We start from the raw sequence: 22,545 nt of genomic DNA, 5'->3' as shown, positions 1-22,545 counted from the left end.
AGTTAGTTATTTCTTCCATGGCTCATTCTGCTATCTTTATAAAACAAAACTTCAGAATGACTGTGAAACGATGTGTAATATGTCTAATATTAAAATATTAATGTGGTGATTCCAAAACCGGTCTTAGATTTTGCGAACATGTAATACTGTATTTCGAAAGTTATGGAGAATTTAATATTGCGAGTATTCACATTATGCGTTTGTATTCCATTTATAAATGTAAAATATTATCGTATCTCCTCTAAGATAAGTTGAAGGAACTTTACTTTTGATGAGATCGTTTAACTGACTTTCGATACTGCATACCAATAACTTATCCGTATGTCAATATGAGATACGAGTTCGTAATTAACTAAAACAGTAGGTCCCACACGAAAACTGTTATCCTATTATCATCTTCAGTTGTTATAGATCCTCAAACTCAAGGTAGCAAAATATGAGGTAATTATTTTACTCGAAAATTGGGATACTACAATCCAGTTTCAGAATGGTTGTATGGTGTCTACGGAATCAACACTCAATCAGCAATATTATGTTCTAGTTAAAAACACGTCTTATGTATAACAAAAACAGATTTTAGGAAATATCAGTTTAGGTTGGGGTCAAAGAGTCTGTTGCAAGGTGACTCTACTTGGTAATTGGTTACTTAAATTATATCTCTGCTGCAAGAATGATCGCCATGCTAGCAGTTTGTGGTGGTCCAGATGACACCACATTGTCCATGTGGAAACGTGTCTTCCTGCAAACAAACCCATTTCCTGACCCAAAGTTTGTGACATGGCTGCAGAAGATAATGTTCAAATTTTTTGTTTTCTTATTGCGATTCTTACCCTGAACTTCACTTTGTTGAATTTTAGAAAATTTGCAAATTTTTTGTGATCTAGATTCTTCAAAACTTCATATCCTATTTTTCATTTCTTGTCCTCTCAGGCGGTAGAGGCTGAGACCTAGTGGGGTTGGGCATGGTCACGCCCATATTTAGGATCTCTGACACTCTGAGGGGAGAAAAAAAAAAAAAAAAAAAGAGAAAAAAATTCTGTTTTCACCCCCCGCCCCACCGCCTAGAACCTTGAAACACAGAAAATTAATTCTTAGAGTTCCCATAACATGTGGGCATATGTTTTGCCTGTGTAGTACTGAACTATGAGATGCAAATCTAAAACCATGCTTTTGTAAAAACTACAAGTAGAAAAACTTAGTAAAGTGTCATACAATAAATATAAATGCAAACACTATTATTCATGTTTTTATTGACAGTAAATAGAAACAATACAAACAAGTACATTACAGAGTGGGATTTTCACGCTGCAGTGGAGAGTGTGCTGATATGAAACTTCTTGGCAGATTAAAACTGTGTGCCAGAGACTCATATCCTGGACCTTTGCCATTCATGGGCAAGTGCTCTAATAACCATCATTTGTTGTTGTTGGTTTTTTTTTCCCCCCAAGTACCTAGTCTCCTACCTTCCAAACTTCACAGAAGCTCTCCTGCGAACGTTACAGAACTAGTACTCCTGGAAGAAAAGATATTGTGGAGACATGGCTTAGCCACTGCCTGGGGGATGTTTCCAGAATGAGATTTTCACTCTGCAGCACAGTGTGCACTGATTGAGCACTTGCCAGTGAAGGGCGAAGGTCTCGAGCTTGAGTATCGGTCAGGTACACAGATTTAATCTGCCAAGAAGTTTCATATCAGCGCACTCTTTGCTGCAGAGTGAAATTGAAGCTGTGAGGACGGGTCATGAGTAGCTCAGGTGGTTAGAGCACTTGCCTGCGAAAGGCAAGGTCCCAAGTCTTGGTCCGGCACACAGTTTTAATCTGCCAGGAAGTTTGAAGTAACATTACATTTAGAAAGGTAACATGGAGCAAAACACTGATTTTTTTAAGTAACACATTTTTTTGTCTTTACCGTGTCATTCGCAAACAAGTTTCTGATTTCTTCATATTCCAGTTTCACTAGCAAGTATGATTTAATAGAAAGAAAAACAAGGCAAGTAAGACAATCCTTTTTTGCGATGTCATTAACAATTATTAATGTGTCTTACAAAAGGAAATGACTTTTCTATGAATCAAACGGAAGCAGGAGTACTGAAGTATATTTGAAGAGCTGCACTGAAATTTGGGTAAACATTCTATAATTTTCTACCACTTAGCATCTCGCATATTTCTGTAAGAAAGTATGACTCATTTTCATTCTTTACATCAGAAGGGTAGCTTTTTAAGTGTAAACATTCAAGTACAAATGCTGAGTCTTCAAGATCTGAACTGTAGACTTGCTGAAGCCTGGACAACATTTCCTGGATTTCAAGTGCACTTATCTTCTTCAGGTATGACTAAAACATAAATGGTTCACTGAAGTCCTTATAAGAAGAAACTCTCTTGTTCACTTATTCAATCAAGTCGTCATCTGATTCATTAATTTCTTTAATGCTCAGATTTTTCATTTTCTTATTGTGTTTCTTATCCTGAACTGCACTTTGTTGAATTTTAGTGTTCAGAAAGAGATTCAAATTTTTTCTGACCTAGATTCTTGAAAACTTCATACCACATTTTCACATCCTGTAATAAACCAACTATGGAACTGTACAATTTCAGAAGCGTGGCTATGTTCATGAATACTTACTTAGATCACTGAATATTTCAGGAATTGAATCCCAAATTGGATTCATAAAAGATATCTCAAAACTATACAATTCTTCATAATGCTTCTAGCTTCAGATTTCAACAAAGACTTTTCACTTTCATTCCCAATGATTGACAACAGTGCTCTGACGATTGCCTCACCATCTTTGCTCAAGCTTCTTCTCTAGCAGACCATCGTGCTATAGAGAGGGATTTAGCAGTCTGCTTGCCTTTATTGAAAAATGTGCTTAAATGATTTTATCGCTGATTACAATCACTGAATTAATTAAATATTTCTTGCAAAATGTTGTAAAAAAGGAGTTGCATTGCGCTTGAATCCATCAAATTCATTGTGTTCGCTGAATGAGGAATATAGTAAACATAAGGAGAGAGAGCTTTGATTCTAGCCTCCAACCCAGAGTAAATACATACCTGGCATATTTGGTGCATTGTGGTAACTCTATCCTCTACAGTTTCTTATATCCAAGTGTCTCAAGAAAGCTGGGTAAGCCTACTGCATCCACCAGGTCCTGTCCTTTACCTGGATTGAATTTCAATTCAACAAATCGCTCACCTGATAGTTCCAGTTTATTCTTATAAAGAGATACAGTCACTGTATTTACTTTGTATAACAAACTTCCTATCCTACTACATGTATGTCACATGAGTGTCTCGCCCATAATCCAGTGTCATACTCTGGGGAGGGGAGGGGAGGGGGGTGGAGGGTATATAACGTAGTAGAATGAGGCAGTACATAATGAACAGATTGATGTCGGGTATTTTGGATACAGCAATACTCATATACCTGCATATGTGAAGCACATTCTGTTTTCTACACTTTATGACAATATGATTCAGATAAAAAAGACAGACTGGGAGGTAATTAGTAAACCTATTACATCATCTCTATGAAATAGGATGAATGCTGTACTGTAAAGATCTTCATAGTTGCCACGTGAAGTAAATGAACAGATTTACTGCTATACTTATTACTTTTATGCTGGCATTCAAAACGTATTAAATAACTTATGTTGACATTACAGCGAAAACATGCAAGGAAAAAATACTTTAATGTAATAATGAAACAATTAAGATTTTGTGTTGACAAATAAAATCACATATTTACACAAGTTGGGGGATATTTCTGCTAAACAGTTATCATACACAAAGTTCATACAAAAGCAAATATGGAATTACTACTCAGCTTTCCAAAATTGTAAAACCTTAATTGTAATTTATGAAATGAACTCAAATAATGTCTACGTTCAACATTCATTATTGCAAAATTATAAAAGAATCATAATGGTAGCTATCATTTTGTATTAAATGTCTCGAAGTAAAATTCTTTGTTGCAAGTAAGAATTTCTTAGTTAGCATGTCGTAAATTGCCTGACATTGCAAGGAAGTGAACATGAAGCAAGTGTTTAACGGAGGAGCTATAAAAATTAGAAGTTACACCACCATTTATTTTGCGGACAGACAACAGAAACAAAGTTAAGTATTTGTCTGTTCTCATCTACCTGGAAACGTTTCACCTACTAAAACTTTTAGGTTCAGCTACTTTTGCCATAAAAATAATTGCCAACAATAGTATATAGAAGTAATTAGTAAACAGATTTCACATATTTTGATTCACTGATATCTCGGGCTAACTCATCGCTTAGACAAAAGATGTTTACCGCATAAAAGAAAGTGAATAGAATTATTTGTAGAGTTCACACCTGTACATCTTGCAGCTATCTCTTTCAGTAGCTAGGAATATTAGCAATGGCCTCACAATCCACTCATTCACTTGAAGGAAAAATGATCTCACCATCCATTAATAAATGTAAGATGTGAAATATGCAGCTATGAAACTCTTTGACAGTCTACCCACAGAAATAAAATGTCAGACAGATAGCAGAAACTTTTTCAGATGTTTAGTAAACAAGTTTAACAAGTACTTCTATACAACAGAAAAAATCTTGAGCACAGTTAATTATTTTTTTTAAGAGTAATATCCTGTAAATGGCCAGCATGTAACCATATAAAAATAACTTATTTTCATTTTTTCAGTTGTATATGTTTTCTATGTTTGATCTGCTGATGTGTTCCCCATTGTGAATCTGATCTATGTAAAAAGTTACTAATTAACCCATATTGGAAAAATATTTAACTGCATTGCAGATATTGTTGATAGAGCATAGCTGTCATAGTTTCTTTTATTACAAACAGTTATATACAAAAGAAATTCAACATATTACTTATTCACAGCCTGCTGCACTAACAATGTCATTTTCAACATGAATTCAAAGACCTGAATCTCAAACCAAAGCAAATTAAATGTTAATGGCACCTTGAGGGTCAGGATGGGGAACTTACATTTCTAGACTTTGGTGACTTCATGGAGTCAATTTGAAAACACCATTACATTAAAGACATAAGCACAGGTTTGAAAAGTCAGAAAAAATTACAATTTTGTCCTCTTTATATAAAAAGGCCTTTAAACGAGAAAAATTTAAGAGGACATAGGGTAAGTCCATATTATAATAGTTATTACACGAGTTGAAGACAGAGCCTGCCCAATAAAGATAAAAAATTTAATGGATGTGCCACTACAACAAGAAAGAGGCAACACAGAGAGAGAGAGAGAGAGAGAGAGAGAGAGAGAGAGAGAGAGAGAGAGAGAACACTTTTTCAGGTGACTTGGCAATTTTCTTACAGCCTTTGAATTTAAAAAAAAAGAAGAAGAAGAAGAAGAAGAAGAAGAAGAAGAAGAAGAGCTCGAAGCTCAAGACACCGAATTCGAATCTTAATATTTTTATTTTAATACAATTTCAATTTCATGTGATTACAATAGTAACCAAGGTTACAAAACTATTAATAATTTTACAAACAATAATTTTGGTCAAAAAATTTACACAGTATGAACAAAGGCTTTCTTTAAAAAGTAAATAAAAGAATCATTAAGACACACATGATAAAAAACTAATTTTTGTCTGGAATATAAACATATGTATACTGTGCTCCAGAACCACTTCCTGGTCTCAGTGTCAACATGCACGAAGTTTTAAACATCACATGGCAATCAATAGTTGTGGTGTTAGCCATTGCCAATATCTCTCACTCCAATATTTGATATCTAAAAAAATAATAATAATACTGCGGTAACACATATAAAACAATAAACATGCTGTCATACTTCTAAAAATATTCTTTGCGGTGAAAATTTGAAACAATATCCACTTGGGAATATGTATGATGGGAAATTAACTGCTAACCAAAAAATAATATACAAGGGTCATTCCAAAAGAAATGCACACTATTTTTTAAAAAATCCATCTTTTATTCTACATGCTTGAAAGTTTTACAGTGTGTAGATACACACTTTAGGAACAATATTTTCATTTCTACACACAATTTCCATCCCTCTCAACTGCCTTATGCCATCTTGGAACCAGCACCTGTATACCCGCACGGTAAAATTATGGACCAACCTGTTGGAGCCACTGTTTGGCAGTGTGCACAGGGGAGTCATCATCTTCAAACCTTGTTCCACAAAGAGTGTCTTTCAGTTTCCCAAAGACATGATAGTCACATGGAGCCAGGTCAGGACTGTAAGGTGGGTGTTTCAGTGTTGTCCATCTGAGTTTTGTGATTGCTTCCATGGTTTTTTGACTGAAATGTGGCCATGCATTGTCGTGCAAAAGCAAAACATCCTGCTTTTGCAGATGTGGTCGAACACGACTCAGTCGAGCCTGAAGTTTCTTCAGTGTCGTCACATATGCATCAGAATTTATAGTGGTTCCATTTGGCATGATGTCCATAAGCAAGAGTCCTTCAGAATCGGAAAACACCATAGCCATAACTTTTCAAGCAGAAGGTGTGGTTTTGAATTTTTTTTTCTTGGGTGAATTTGCATGATGCCACTCCATTGATTGCCTCTTCGTCTCTGATGAAAAATGATGGAGCCATGTTTCATCACCTGTCACAATTCTTCCAAGAAATTCATCTCCACCATTCTCGTACTGTTCCAAAAGTTCGCTGCATACCGATTTTGCTGTTTCTTTGTGAGCCACTGTCAACATCCAGGGAACCCACCTGGCACAAACCTTTTTTAACGCCAACACTTTCAGTATTCTGCAAACACTTCCTTCCCCTATCCCAATGTAGCGTGACAATTCGTTCAATGTGATGCGTCTGTCAGCAGTCACCAATTCGTTAACTCTCTGCACATTGTCTGGAGTATGTGCAGTACAAGGCCTGCCGCTGCAAGGACAATCCTCAATATTGCCGTGCCCGCTTTCATCATGTAACCTGCTTGCCCACCGACTAACTGTACTGGGATCAACAGCAGCATCTCCATACACCTTTTTCAACCTCTTGTGGATGTTTCCTACTGTCTCGTTTTCACAGCACAGGAATTCTACGACAGCACATTGCTTTTGATGAACGTCAAGTGTAGCAGCCATCTTGAAGACATGCTGTGATGGCCCACTCACGGGAACAGGTTGAACTACCATATGTACTCGAATCTAAGCCGCACTTTTTTTCTGGTATTGGTAATCCAAAAAACCGCCTGCGGCTTAGAATCGAGTGCAAAGTAAGCGGAAGTTCTGTAAAATGTTGGTAGGTGCCGCCACAACTAACTTTTGCCGTTGAATATATGTAGCGCTACACAGGCATGCTTTGCAGGCACAAAGATAAATACTGGCGCCAAAACCTCTGCGTCAGTAAATAAATTTTAAAAAAAGGTGGAAGACGAGCTTTTTTCTCTGCCCCGAGTTTCGACCACTGCATTTTCACACATTATCCAACGAAGTAAATACAAATTCCGTATTGTTCATCTTCGAATGTAGCAGGCTTTCAATGTACTACGAAAATCCGACTGGCAAGACTGTTTGGGATGTTTGTCAATATGGCCAACTCTACGTTCTGAATTTTTTCCTACCTGTGACAAGAGATGTTTGCTAATAGGAACTTTTATGAATTGTGAATCACATGAAGTATTCTCTTCATCATAAGAATAATACGAATATAAACATTTTGCCATGTGTTTGCTGCTATCTCGTTTAAATCCTGTCTGCCTAATAAACTACGAAACTAGAGTGAGACAACAGCAAATGCGAAAGAATATACATATTATGCCATGTTTATATTAGTATTATTCCTACGCCGATTAGAGATACAGTCAGAAATGAAGCACAACAACTGACTAGATTTTTAAATCTAAGATGACTAATTTCTGTGCAGAATGTAATGTACTAAAGAGGCACCTGCAAAGATTTTCAAACGGAGAAAAATTTTCGCTAAACTCTCCTTCACAACATCTTCTATCATACACAGTCTATTATTTGGTTCTTGTTGATCATTATCAAATAAAGCAGCAGTGTAAGTAACAACAAATAGCAGTCTCTTGCCATTGTTTTGCTAATGAGATGATTCCTCTTTTTTTTTTTTTTAATTGGAAGCGGCGGTAGAGCGTACAAAAGCAAGTCATGCCGCGAGCGGCGACAGGTCGTAAACACTCATTATCAGAATGCGACAAACAATGCATTACACAGTACAATAACGCATTTTCAGCTTAGAGTGACGTAAACACCTATAACAAAGTAATGGCACTTATCGGATCAAAGAAAAATAAGCAATCAATTCAAACCAGACTAAGCACGTGAAAAAGGAAGGGTACCCATATAAATACGGACGGAGCGCCTGACGCATAGCAATGGCTACCTGGTAAAGCTTAACTGCTAAGCTTACGACTCGAACCAAACTACTGTAGCTGTATTGTCATTCATTCAACCTAAATTGTCTCTCATATTACAATGGACCAACTTTGTTTCAATTTGGAGGTGCGGCCTAAAACTTTTCTCTCCCCTTGAATTTTGAGTTTCAAATTTCAGGTGCGGCTTAGATTCGGGAAAATTTTTTTTTCCTTGATTTCGAGTTTCATTTTTCAGATGCGGCTTAGATTTGAGTGCGGCTTAGATTTGAGTAAATACGGTAAGTTTGAAAACAAGCAGGAAGGATGTATCTACACACTGTACAACTTTCACATATGCAGAATGAAAACTGTGTTTTTACAAAAATAGCATGCATTTCTTTTGGAGTGACCCTCATACGTAGGTTGGAACTTAAATAGTGGCAACACTGCTGTGGAGACACTATGCAATGGAATCTACTATTGCCGCTGATAGCACAATTTGACAACATACCTACCTTACCTCTGAGCAAGTGTACTCGCCAGTCCCACGTCACCAGCATGTGCACAATCGAGGAAAACACATTCACTTGTGAGTGAGCAGTCTAACGTAATGGTGTCACTATGTTTTCGAAACAGGAACAATGGAGTTGGATCAAGACTGAATGTGCAAGAGGTCTTACAGCATGACAGTGTCATCAAGGTCTTCAAGAGGCGTGTGGGGAATCAGCATTGCTGTACAGAACAGTGGCACGTTGCATAAATGAAGGTCGGCAAACTGTGGCAGACATGCATTGGGCAGGTCATCCTAGCATCTCTGAAGAAGATGTGCATGCTTTTGGCGTGTTAGTGGACAGTGATCGATGCCATATGATTCGTGAGCACGCCCACAAAACTGGATTAGAGCATATGACTGTGCTACACATCCTGAGCAAACACGTGGGCATGCGAAAATCTGCATCACGATGGGTTCCGCATGACTTGATGGAAATGCTGAAATGAATGCATTACAATGCTGCTCAGATGCACTTGGAGTGCTATGAGTGCGAAGGAGAGGATTTCTTCCGCCATATCGTAACACTGGATGAGACGTGGACCACATCGTACAAGCCAAAACTGAAACACCAGTCACGAATGGTGTCATTATGGGTTGCTGCGAAAGTCGAAAGTGCGTCAGAGCCCAAGTATGGTGAAAGTTAAGTGATTTTCGTGTACAACTGTGATGGTGTTATCGTAACGCATTACATTTCTCCATGGTAGACAGTCAAAGCTCTATATTACCATTCGTTTTTGGAGCATCACCTGCGACCAGCGTTGAGAAAGAAGCGGCGACACTTTCTGCACAACCTACCCATCATTTTGCACAACAATGCGTGGGCGCATACAGCGCAAGCTGTGGCTGCTCTTTTTGGTCGATGGGACTGAAGTACTGCAACGTCCACCACACTCCATTGACTTAAGTTCTTGTGACTTTGATTTGATTCCCAAGATGAAGGAACCACTTCATAGCATTCGCTTCGGAATTGTTCCAGAGAATCAACAGGCAGTAGACCGCTCCATTCACACCATGAACAGAACAGGCTCTGCTAACGGTATACTATGCCTTCCACATGACTGGCAACAGGTTCTACACAACACTGGTGACTACTTTGAAGGACAGTAACAGGTGCAAACATGTAACTCTCTTGTATCGGTTGTGAATATATAGTTGCCACTATTTTAAGTTCCAACCCCCGTATGAAAGGTATAATTACTAGCATAAAAGCCAACAGTGAATTCACAGTCACACATGAAAGACAGACAGCCCCTGGTTTCACAAACAGAAGCATGTTTATAAGAAAAGGAGAGAGGAAAAGGTATGTAGATTTTGTGATGTAATGGATACTGAAGTCAGCCAACAATCAAAGTGAAAAAGAGATGTTATATCTTAAAATGTTCTGCTAGTGATTTCATTAAATGTAAAACAACCTCACGTTGGACATGGACTGGCAAAGAAACTTGCCTATCTGTTTCAAAAGAACAATCCTAGCATCCATTTGAATGATGATTTTGATCTTTCTTGAGATATGTGTCAAACATGCTTGTTCATGGTTCATAAAACTAAAAGTTTGTCAACTTTACATATTACACTGTGTACCTGTTTATTTCTGTATTTACAAGTAGATCTACCATCACCTTTATCTGGTTTAAAACTACAAACTATTTTGAGACAGTCAGATACCTGAAAGCCGACAGAAGCACATGGGTACACAGCACTTTTCAAGAGCACTGCTGCAAAAGTGCCACCTTTCTCAGCTCCTAACATGATGCGATGATTAATACGGTGACCAAAACTTTCTCCCAGTGATGGAACAACTTGTGAGGTGCCATCAGCAAAGACTTTTGTAGTCAACTGATTTGTTACAATGACCTATGTATAAATTCCACAAGAAATGAGCATATATTTTATAGAGATCAACATGATAGATACAGTCACTGAGTTATGTGAAAACCCAATACTATCACATATGGTTCATTTGAGAAGTAAACACTCACCGCAACTTTGAATTTTTTAGCACATAGATGCAATTCATCAAGGATCTGATGCAACAGTCTTGTTCTCTGGATGCTGCTCAGTTCTCCATATAGGAGAGGGAATGTAATACTATCAATGACAATCAATTTTACCTGTATGTCAGAAATGTGCAAAATTAACAAACATGCAACATTTACACAAAATAAATTTGATGCAATGTTAAAAAAAATCCAAGGTCGAAAATAATATGTATGTGAGGATAAATCCATGCTCACTGGGTGCTGTGCAACAGAATGGGCGGGAGGGGGGGGGGGGGGAGAATATGACATTGTTAGTTGTGTAAAAATCAAACAATAGAAAATCCAAGATGAAATGCAACAATATTATGAAAAGGAAAGTTGCTACTCACCATATAGCGGAGATGCTATGTCGCGCAAATAGGCACAACAAAGAGACTGTCACAAATAAAGCTTTTGGCTAGTAAGGCCTTCATCAACAATAGACAAAAACACACACACACTTACAGTCGTGTATGAGTTGCTTTTGTGTGACAGGATAAGTGTGTGTGTGTGTGTGTGTGTGTGTGTGTGTGTGTGTGTGTGTGTGTGTGTGTGTGTGTGTGTGCGCGCGCGCGCGTGCGTGTGTGTGTTGTCTATTGTTGACAAAGGCCTCCCTGGCCGAAAGCTTTATTTGTGACAGTCTTTTTTGTTGCGCCTATCTGTGGCTCAGCATCTCCGCTATATGGTGAGTAGCAACTTTCCTTTTCATAATACTGTTATTGTTAATTGTTTCATTTACAAAGATGGGAACTCTTTCTTCAACATATCCTTAACTCCTGCCACACTCTTGCCAGAAATATCACTCTTATCTGTTCTCCACCTGCCATGTTGCCTCCTGTCCCCCAACCTATTTTTATCTTACTGCCAGTACATTATCCTCTCCACTCCCCTCCCCCCTTACTTATCTATTGAGTGACAGTTCAGTCACTCTAGTGGTTTGTATCCCTTTGTCGTTCTTATCCCATTCTCTCTGTACTTCCGTTCTTTTTTCCACTACTTTCTTCTTTTTTCCACTACTTTCTTCTTTTTTCCACTACTTTCTTCCCAACTGTACCTTTTTTCCTACAAATTGTTTCCAAACCTGACCATATAAGTATTTAATTGTTTCACCCAATAAGATATTTCCCAAACCTGTCACATTCCATCTGCACTATCACCTTACTTCCATAGTCTAAATACTTAGCAACTTTTCATTTTTTATATATACCTGCCTACTACAACTGTAACCATCAATTTGGTGAGTACTGATCTATCCTGATTTACACAAATCTTTTTCATAACTCATACATACCAACAGAAAAAGCTTAATATTTACTAACTCTTTGGAACAAGTAATTCTCTTCTACATAACTTACATTTCTTTTTTCTAAAATGTCATCGAGTTGAAAGACTGCAGCCAACAGCTGTATGTGGTTTGTTACTGATATATAAGATATGCCATTTTTTATTGCTTCCATTGTGAAAGTTGAGGCAGGGAGTTTACTTTGTTGTCTGGCAATTAAAGAACAATGACTGATGCAAGCATCAGCCATATCTGGAAAAAAAAAAGAAAAAAAAACATGAAACAGTAGTTGATTACTACAAAGTTTAGTCCAATTGTATATACCGAGTTGATATGATAGAATAACCAATATATTGCAGAAAAAATCTCATTCAAAATAAAAAAGAAAGATGACAAGCAACTGATATACCTGACAATCTAATCAATGTGAAACTGCTTGAAGTGTCTATATACACAGCTTCTGCTTCATGACCACCAAATATGCTCGGAATCTGCACATCAACACAAAGCTGCAAGCTGTGATAACAAAAGCACTATAATATCATAAACTTGAAACAGAATGTCAGTTTATGCAAATGAAACTGTGTACAAGAGTGAAAGCTATGTGCTGAGGGATAAGCCAGAGTCTTTGAACATATCAGTCAACTTTCATCAAAGATATCACAAAAAGATACAACACAAACCTGACTTCAAAATGGCAAGCAATTAGATCAGTCTTTCATATGGTGTGAAAATATAAACCAAGTACAGGATTGTACTAATCTTTAATAACAAATGAAATTGTGGGTCTTACACAGGGACAAATTCAAATACAAAACAACAACAAAATCACATCAACAGTAAAAGAAACAACCAGATAAACATGACATAACAGTTTATTTAAAAGGTGCAAACAGACAAAATTACCAAAAACCAACTATAGCTGGTACCAAAACAAAATTTGATCTGAAGTGAAAAAGTGAAAAGGGCAATGGTAATACAGAGAACCCAAATCCCAGAAATTAAATACACTTGATATTCCCCTTAGACAGCAATTAAATTAATATATAAACAGAAATACACAACACAATACAAAAAAGCCCTAACAGCTCCAGTTACAAACTTCAAAAATTGTAAATTGCACAAAAAAGCCAATTTAACAAAACAAAGACACAAGCTGTCACACATCATAAACTAACATCATTTAACAATTAATTTAAAAAACATTTTTTGAAGAATAACAAAAACATACCTAAACATGAAAAAACCCTAAAGACAATCCAATGGCATGCATGAAACAAACTCAACCAAAGCAACTTGTCACCACCTCCCTCCGTCTCTCACGCCTCAAAAAACAAAATCAATTTAACTAACAAGCTGGGAGCTCTACACCTTACCTGTTATCGATATGAACCCAAGAAAAATACAAAAACCCTGAGGTATACTCTTCTACAAGCAGCACTCATCAAGATGGCCTGCTGCATAGAAGAGTGCCTTCTCCTTTCACCCTTCTCTATAACAGATTTCACAACTTCTCAACAGTATTTGCAAAGTTCCCAGTTTGTGGTTAAGCACGAGGCAGTTCTAGCTCTTCCTGCCCAACTCCTCATAAGATGCAAACACAGCTGCCAGAAAAATACAACCCTCTATAATATATTCCCAAATAAGTGAAACCAAAATTGCAATTTTCCATCACCAAAAACTCGACATCCAAAGAAACACCACTAGAAACAGTCCACCCGCCACCCACACAAAGCCCTACATCATCATGCCCCTCCCATACTATTACTTCTCACCAAACTATGATTCAAATGTTTCAACTGCCACCCTGTGGACCCCCCCCCCCCCCCCCCCAGAGGACCACTATATTTCTATATTTAATCAGTTCCCCACACACTTCTCTGCATAAAGGAAATCTATAGATTGTCATATTTTCCACTAACCCCATTTTATGCATGGGATATCTTGCAGAGAACTCACAAAAAATAGTAAGTTAACATCACTAAAGAACACAAAACTTTACCATCAAATAAGGCACCGCAAATTATTGACCTCCACATATTATCACAGCAACATCTCCACACGTAACTATCAGACGACCAATCAAATGCAACAAGACTATCACATACATGACACTTAACAATATTCTCAGATTACACCTTACATTTGCAAAAGTTTAATAGTCATCTCCTGATCCTCCATTTCCCACCATGACAAATGACTATTAAATACAATAGAAGGACTCATTTAGCAAACACTACAGTGCAAGGACAGGAACAAATAAAAGAAGAGAGTAACAGTTTCTCAATGTAAGATACAAACTGAGCCTTGAGATCTTGAAGAAAGTAGCATGCTGGTCAAGAAAATGTTTTCATAAATAATTCCAAGTTCATGTAAATTGTAATCACTGTTTTGCTCATTACTACAACAACAAATCTTCGACTGATTAAAAGCCTAAGCTCATTAATGAATGATGTCACCCATCACAACAGAACTACATCATGGTTCAAAGCTAATGGGTAGTATCGAATGCCAAGTTGTGCCTTCCTTACACCAATCTCCAGAATTAATTCTTTTTTCCAAGATGTAAATTAAAATTTATATTATATAAACATGAGTATAGTAAATAAGGGCAGATAAGAATATTACCTGTGAAGTGACAACAAGTACAGGTGCACAAAGATTGAAGCAAAGGCTCCTGCAATTAGCCAAATACAGAAAACAGTTGGAAGAAACATGACCCTTTTCCTGTTCCACCATGTCTCTCCTAACCCAAGTTCCTATGTGATTTTAGCTGTTTGACTTCTCCAAACAGTTCCTCTGATTCTGACTGATGAAGGAATCTCTCGTTCTGGAAGGTGACATTTTTAATAACTATCTGCATGCGCCTGTCTGCTATACCGAAAAATTAGATTTTTTTCTGGTTACATCTGACTGAAGTTTCATTTAGAAGATAATTTTCTTATGATGTTGGCAGACTAATCTGTTGATTTTCATAAAAAAAGGTACAAGGAAGAAACACTTCACAAGTGAGTGATATAAAATTTATGCCATTTTCCCCGTCTGTATGATATTATTATTATTTCTTTACTTTCTCAGACGTTAAGTCTGGTTAAGAATGGAAAGTGACGCGGACCTTGATCAGGCGTCACTTCTTATTAACTGTACGGTATGTGTTATATTGCATTTAGGAACTTTCGGGTAATTGAACATGTATCAATAATTACGGATTTCTGTAGTTGTACATATATGTTTGGATGTAGCTGTATTGCATTGATGTACTGGTGGATATTGTGTGGTATGACTCCTGTAGTTGATAGTATAATTGGTATGATGTCAACTTTATCCTGATGCCACATGTCTTTGACTTCCTCAGCCAGTTGGATGTATTTTTCAATTTTTTCTCCTGTTTTCTTTTGTATATTTGTTGTATTGGGTATGGATATTTCGATTAGTTGTGTTAATTTCTTCTTTTTATTGGTGAGTATGATGTCAGGTTTGTTATGTGGCGTTGTTTTATCTGTTATAATGGTTCTGTTCCAGTATAATTTGTATTCATCATTCTCCAGTACATTTTGTGGTGCATACTTGTATGTAGGAACTTCTTGTTTTAAAAGTTTATGTTGTAAGGCAAGCTGTTGATGTATTATTTTTGCGACATTGTCATGTCTTCTGGGGTATTCTGTATTTGCTAGTATTGTACATCCGCTTGTGATGTGATCTACTGTTTCTATTTGTTGTTTACAAAGTCTGCATTTATCTGTTGTGGTATTGGGATCTTTAATAATATGCTTGCTGTAATACCTGGTGTTTATTGTTTGATCCTGTATTGCAATCATGAATCCTTCTGTCTCACTGTATATATTGCCTTTTCTTAGCCATGTGTTGGATGCGTCTTGATCGATGTGTGGCTGTGTTAGATGATACGGGTGCTAGCCATGAAGTGTTTTCTTTTTCCAATTTACTTTCTTCGTATCTGTTGATGTTATGTGGTCTAAAGGGTTGTAGAGGTGGTTATGAAATTGTAGTGGTGTAGCCGATGTACACTCCTGGAAATGGAAAAAAGAACACATTGACACCGGTGTGTCAGACCCACCATACTTGCTCCGGACACAGCGAGAGGGCTGTACAAGCAATGATCACACGCACGGCACAGCGGACACACCAGGAACCGCGGTGTTGGCCGTCGAATGGCGCTAGCTGCGCAGCATTTGTGCACCGCCCCCGTCAGTGTCAGCCAGTTTGCCGTGGCATACGGAGCTCCATCGCAGTCTTTAACACTGGTAGCATGCCGCGACAGCGTGGACGTGAACCGTATGTGCAGTTGACGGACTTTGAGCGAGGGCGTATAGTGGGCATGCGGGAGGCCGGGTGGACGTACCGCCGAATTGCTCAACACGTGGGGCGTGAGGTCTCCACAGTACATCGATGTTGTCGCCAGTGGTCGGCGGAAGGTGCACGTGCCCGTCGACCTGGGACCGGACCGCAGCGACGTACGGATGCACGCCAAGACCGTAGGATCCTACGCAGTGCCGTAGGGGACCGCACCGCCACTTCCCAGCAAATTAGGGACACTGTTGCTCCTGGGGTATCGGCGAGGACCATTCGCAACCGTCTCCATGAAGCTGGGCTACGGTCCCGCACACCGTTAGGCCGTCTTCCGCTCACGCCCCAACATCGTGCAGCCCGCCTCCAGTGGTGTCGCGACAGGCGTGAATGGAGGGACGAATGGAGACGTGTCGTCTTCAGCGATGAGAGTCGCTTCTGCCTTGGTGCCAATGATGGTCGTATGCGTGTTTGGCGCCGTGCAGGTGAGCGCCACAATCAGGACTGCATACGACCAAGGCACACAGGGCCAACACCCGGCATCATGGTGTGGGGAGCGATCTCCTACACTGGCCGTACACCACTGGTGATCGTCGAGGGGACACTGAATAGTGCACGGTACATCCAAACCGTCATCGAACCCATCGTTCTACCATTCCTAGACCGGCAAGGGAACTTGCTGTTCCAACAGGACAATGCACGTCCGCATGTATCCCGTGCCACCCAACGTGCTCTAGAAGGTGTAAGTCAACTACCCTGGCCAGCAAGATCTCCGGATCTGTCCCCCATTGAGCATGTTTGGGACTGGATGAAGCGTCGTCTCACGCGGTCTGCACGTCCGGCACGAACGCTGGTCCAACTGAGGCGCCAGGTGGAAATGGCATGGCAAGCCATTCCACAGGACTACATACAGCATCTCTACGATCGTCTCCATGGGAGAATAGCAGCCTGCATTGCTGCGAAAGGTGGATATACACTGTACTAGTGCCGACATTGTGCATGCTCTATTGCCTGTGTCTATGTGCCTGTGGTTCTGTCAGTGTGATCATGTGATGTATCTGACCCCAGGAATGTGTCAATAAAGTTTCCCCTTCCTGGGACAATGAATTCACGGTGTTCTTATTTCAATTTCCAGGAGTGTATTTATATGAGTGATTGCTTTGTGTATTTTGCTAGTTTCTGCTCGTTCTATAAAGAATTTTCTTAAATTGTCTACCTGTCCATAATGTAGGTTTTTTATATCGATAAATCCCCTTCCTCCTTCCTTTCTGCTTAATGTGAATCTTTCTGTTGCTGAATGTATGTGATGTATTCTATATTTATGGCATTGTGATCGTGTAAGTGTATTGAGTGCTTCTAGGTCTGTGTTACTCCATTTCACTACTCCAAATGAGTAGGTCAATATTGGTATGGCATAAGTATTTATAGCTTTGGTCTTGTTTCTTGCTGTCAATTCTGTTTTCAGTATTTTTGTTAGTCTTTGTCTATATTTTTCTTTTAGTTCTTCTTTAATATTTGTATTATCTATTCCTATTTTTTGTCTGTATCCTAGATATTTATAGGCATCCGTTTTTTCCATCGCTTCTATGCAGTCGCTGTGGTTATCCAATATGTAATCTTCTTGTTTAGTGTGTTTTCCCTTGACTATGCTATTTTTCTTACATTTGTCTGTTCCAAAAGCCATACTTATATCATTGCTGAATACTTCTGTTATCTTTAGTAATTGGTTGAGTTGTTGATTTGTTGCTGCCAGTAGTTTTAGATCATCCATGTATAGCAAATGTGTGATTTTGTGTGGGTATGTTCCAGTAATATTGTATCCATAATTTGTATTATTTAGCATGTTGGATAGTGGGTTCAGAGCAAGGCAGAACCAGAAAGGACTTAATGAGTCTCCTTGGTATATTCCACGCTTAATCTGTATTGGCTGTGATGTGATATTATTTGAATTTGTTTGGATATTAAGTGTGGTTTTCCAATTTTTCATTACTATGTTTAGGAACTGTATCAATTTAGGATCTACTTTGTATATTTCCAATATTTGTAGTAACCATGAGTGGGGTACACTATCAAAAGCTTTTTGGTAATCAATTTATGCGTAGTGTAGCGACCTTTGTTTAGTTTTAGCTTGATATGTCACCTCTGCATCTATTATCAGTTGCTCTTTACATCCTCGTGCTCCTTTGCAACAGCCTTTTTGTTCCTCATTTATAATTTTGTTCTGTGTTGTATGTGTCATTAATTTCTGTTTAATGATTGAAGTTAATATTTTGTATATTGTTGGTAGGCATGTTATGGGGCGATATTTAGCTGGGTTCGCTGTGTCTGCTTGATCTTTAGGTTTCAGATAAGTTATTCCATGTGTAAGTGTATCAGGGAATGTGTATGGGTCTGCAATGTAACTGTTAAATAATTTAGTTAGATGTGAATGTGTTGAGGTGAACTTCTTTAACCAGAAATTTGCTATTTTATCATTTCCAGCGGCTTTCCAATTGTGAGTAGAATTAATTGCTTGGGTGACTTCATGTTGCAAAATTATCACTTCAGGCATTTGTGGTATCATCTTGTATGTGTCTGTTTCTGCTTGTATCCACCGTGCATGCCTGTTATGTTGTACCGGGTTAGACCATATGTTGCTCCAGAAGTGTTCCATGTCTGTTATGTTTGGTGGATTGTTTATTTTAATGTGTGTGTTATCTATTGTCTGGTAAAATTTCTTTTGGTTTGTGTTGAATGTTTGGTTTTGTTTCCTTCTATTTTCACTTTTTTTGTATCTTCTGAGTCGTTTGGCTAATGCTTGTAATTTCTGCTTCTTTTCGTCTAATTGCTCTGTCGCTTCTTGTTGTGAGATTTTACCTAACCTTTTTCGTTTTTTTTTCCGAGATTTCATTTCTTATAAATTGTGTTAGCTGTCCGATGTCTTTTCTCAGTTTTTCTATTCTGATCTGTAGCCTGTGTTGCCATGCTGGTTTTGTGGGTTTCTTCTGTGTGTTGGTTGGTTCTGATCTCTGTCTAGTGTGTATATTTAGTGTAGTGAGTGCTCCTATATAAACCAGTAGTTGTAACTCTTCCATAGTTGTGTTTTCATTTATTTTGTTGTGTATGATTGTGTTGATAGTTTTTATTGTTGTTTCGACTTGTGGGTTATTTGGTGGTCTATGCAAGAATAGTCTTATGTCTGTATTTGTGTCTTTGTATTCTATATATGTCAGCTGAAATTTTTCTTCTATATCTAACATGTGTGTCACTTCGTGTTCTATTTGTGCTTGTTCTGGTGGCTGTCTTAAGATTTCGTTTTCCTCTGATTGTTTAATTGGTGCGTGGTGTTCTTTGTTTGTTTGCTCTGGGATGTTTGAGTCCATTACTGTATTTTCTTCTTCTTCTGATTGCACATTATTTTGTTCCAGTATTTGTTGTACTTGTTGTTTGATGTTTTCTAATTCTGACTGGGGTATCCTGTTATTTTTGATTATTACACGGATCTGATCAGCTAGTCGTTGTTCTGTTAAAAATTTTAATTCTGGGTATCTGGTAATAAATGTTGTGTATACTTGTGATCTGTATCCAGTTGTGTTGGTTCCTAGGTTTGTTGCTTGGTAATAACAGAACATGAGGTGTCGATTAACTTCATCTGACCATCTCATCCTCTGTCTTATTATTATTATTATTATTATTATTATTATTATTATTATTATAACAATAATAATAATAATAATAACAGCAAGGCTTTCACCTTTAGCATTGTCGTGCAATTCAATTAACTTATACTGATTCATTTCCCTGCAGAGAAAACACTTTACCAGTGAAGTGTAAATGATCATGTTGCATGTTTCCATCACCACATTTTATATCTAAAGATACTGAACCAAAAAATTTCATTCATGGAATTCATACAGACAGGGTGACAGTTATTGAACTATATGAAACAAAAACATAAATTAGTTACAAACCATAGCATGCACACACTTTATTTAACATGTGAACATTGCTACAGTTGTTTGGATTTAGGTTATGACATGTTCAATACGCCTGCAATCACTGATGATGATGTAGCGCAGACGAATAGTGAAATTCTGCATGATCCACTGAAGTGTCAGAACATCAAAGTCGTCGAACTCCTGACTGGCTGTTTTCAACTCTGCAATGGTTTTGGGGTTATTGCTGTACACCTTGTATTTAATATAGCTGCACAAAAAGGAGTCACATATGTTCAGATCTGGAGAATATGGCGGCCAATCAAGGCTCATGCCATTCGAGTCGGGGTACTCTAGAGCCAGAATGCAGTCCCCAAAGTACTCCTCCAGGACATCAAACACTCTTCTGCTTTACTGGGATTGAGCTCCATCTTGCGTGAACCATATCTTGTCGAAACCAGGGTCACTTTGGATAATGGGGATGAAATCATCTTCCAAAGCCTTCACCTATCATTTGGTAGTGACAATGCTATCTGGAATGTCGCACCGATTATCCCGTGACTGGATCGCACATCACACAGTCACCCATAGAGGGTGACGAGACTTCTCGATTGCAAAATCTAGATTCCTGGTCTCTCAAATGTCCCAATTTGCTTCTTGATGAACCCAGCACTAAACAAAACCATGCATGTATATACTAATTCCCATAATGCCCATGGCCAACCGGGCAGTTTGAACGTCCTGAGAAAACCACTCGGAAGTTATGATGAATTTTTCAACTATTGTCACCGTGTAGTAAAGTGATAGTTATCATGATGCAGTCAGCTATAAAGACACAGGATTTATTTTAGGAATTAAAATCACACTTTGCTCATAAAGCAATTAACAAAATTAATTGGGACACTGTTATGGATGTTTATTTGAGGTGATTCTTGTATGTAAATTGTAATATTTCGAAATGATAAAAGGTTTCAGAAACCACTGATTTGTAAAGCCAAATTCCATAACCAGTTTTGAAAAAGCATCAAAATATCAATTGGAAATTCAGATGAGTTTGACTGAAACATTGCATAATGTAACTTTGCAATTGTCGAAATCTATGTAAGCAGTAATGGCAATAGCCAAGTGGAGTTAGTATTGCTTTAGTTTTTGCGTCAGTTTTACATCATGTTCACCCACTTTTATCTGTGTTGTGATGTAATAACCACATTTAAAAAAAGACTTTGACTGGTTCTACTATGTTCTCTATTTGATAATCGACAAAAATTGCCTGACTTGAGTTACATACCTCAATCAAAATGAACGATTTTCAGTGAGTTAAGTAACTGAAATGTAAGCATGAAATCTGGTTAAGTTTTAATGGTGTTAGGAGCTGGGATGTGTGAAAACGTCAGGAGATTGAAGTTATAACCAGGTTTTAAGTTTCAGGTACCTATGCACCACAAAAACCAAATTCAAAATTATGGACATGGACAGTGCCGACAACATTACTGATCAAAAACGAAATGGTCAGATGGGTAAGGAATGTGGGGAACTGAACGAATGTAAAGAAGTACACAGGCCATCAACATTGAAAAAATAAGAACTATGCATTTAATTTTTTTCCTGTACTGTAGTGAAAGACTGGTTAGGTTGAGTGAACTATGAAACATTTTTTCTTTCTTTTTTTCTGTGTTAGGCAAGACTTCAGCATAGAAAACCAAAAAGAGGACGCTAATCAGTTTTTACATAGTTATTACAAAAATTTATTTAATAGCAATCTGAAACAAACAAATGACATGACGCCTCAAGGAATGATTTAATTATTTAAGTGATCAGAATAAAGAGTTGAGGAGTAAAATAAATGCAATGGCAACTGAACTAACAATTTAGGACAGTCATGGAATTGACTAGATCAGACGCGCGGAGGGTGTGTGTGTGTGTGTGTGTGTGTGTGTGTGTGTGTGTGTGTGTGTGTGTGTGTAAATTTGCTATTATGAAGTAAAAAATTTGAGAAACAAGATTTCAAGCTTTAGTAATTAGGTCACAGATTTAAAAAAAGCAACTTATGGTAGAACTATAGCACAATCAGATGCACAGTTTGGCTTTGTTGAAAATATTATAAATGTAGATTTAGATCAGATAAATGAAACGAGAGCATTTATATTGAAGAAAATGAGATTTTTTCAG

At 37.9% G+C, this 22,545-nt stretch overlaps 1 protein-coding gene across 5 annotated transcripts in view; it reads right to left on the bottom strand.

Moving 5' to 3' along the window:
- Positions 1-5,481: 5,481 nt before the first annotated feature.
- LOC126236582 (DNA repair protein RAD51 homolog 3-like) overlaps positions 5,482-22,545 on the bottom strand; it is a 45,251-nt gene continuing 28,187 nt past the window's right edge. For all 5 annotated transcript variants that reach the window (XM_049946000.1, XM_049945998.1, XM_049945999.1 and 2 more), the window contains 5 exons: positions 12,567-12,673; positions 12,231-12,409; positions 10,837-10,968; positions 10,523-10,711; positions 5,482-5,742 (listed from right to left, as the gene is read on the bottom strand). In XM_049946000.1, the coding sequence (XP_049801957.1) occupies positions 5,704-5,742; positions 10,523-10,711; positions 10,837-10,968; positions 12,231-12,409; positions 12,567-12,673 (646 nt within the window). In that variant the 3' untranslated portion in view covers positions 5,482-5,703. The remainder of the gene's footprint in view (positions 5,743-10,522; positions 10,712-10,836; positions 10,969-12,230; positions 12,410-12,566; positions 12,674-22,545) is intronic.

This window comes from Schistocerca nitens, chromosome 2 (genome assembly GCF_023898315.1).
Source record: "Schistocerca nitens isolate TAMUIC-IGC-003100 chromosome 2, iqSchNite1.1, whole genome shotgun sequence".
NCBI lineage: Eukaryota > Metazoa > Arthropoda > Insecta > Orthoptera > Acrididae > Schistocerca > Schistocerca nitens.
The sequence above is the reverse complement of the archived record's forward strand: the minus strand, read 5'-3'. Positions and strand labels throughout refer to the sequence as shown.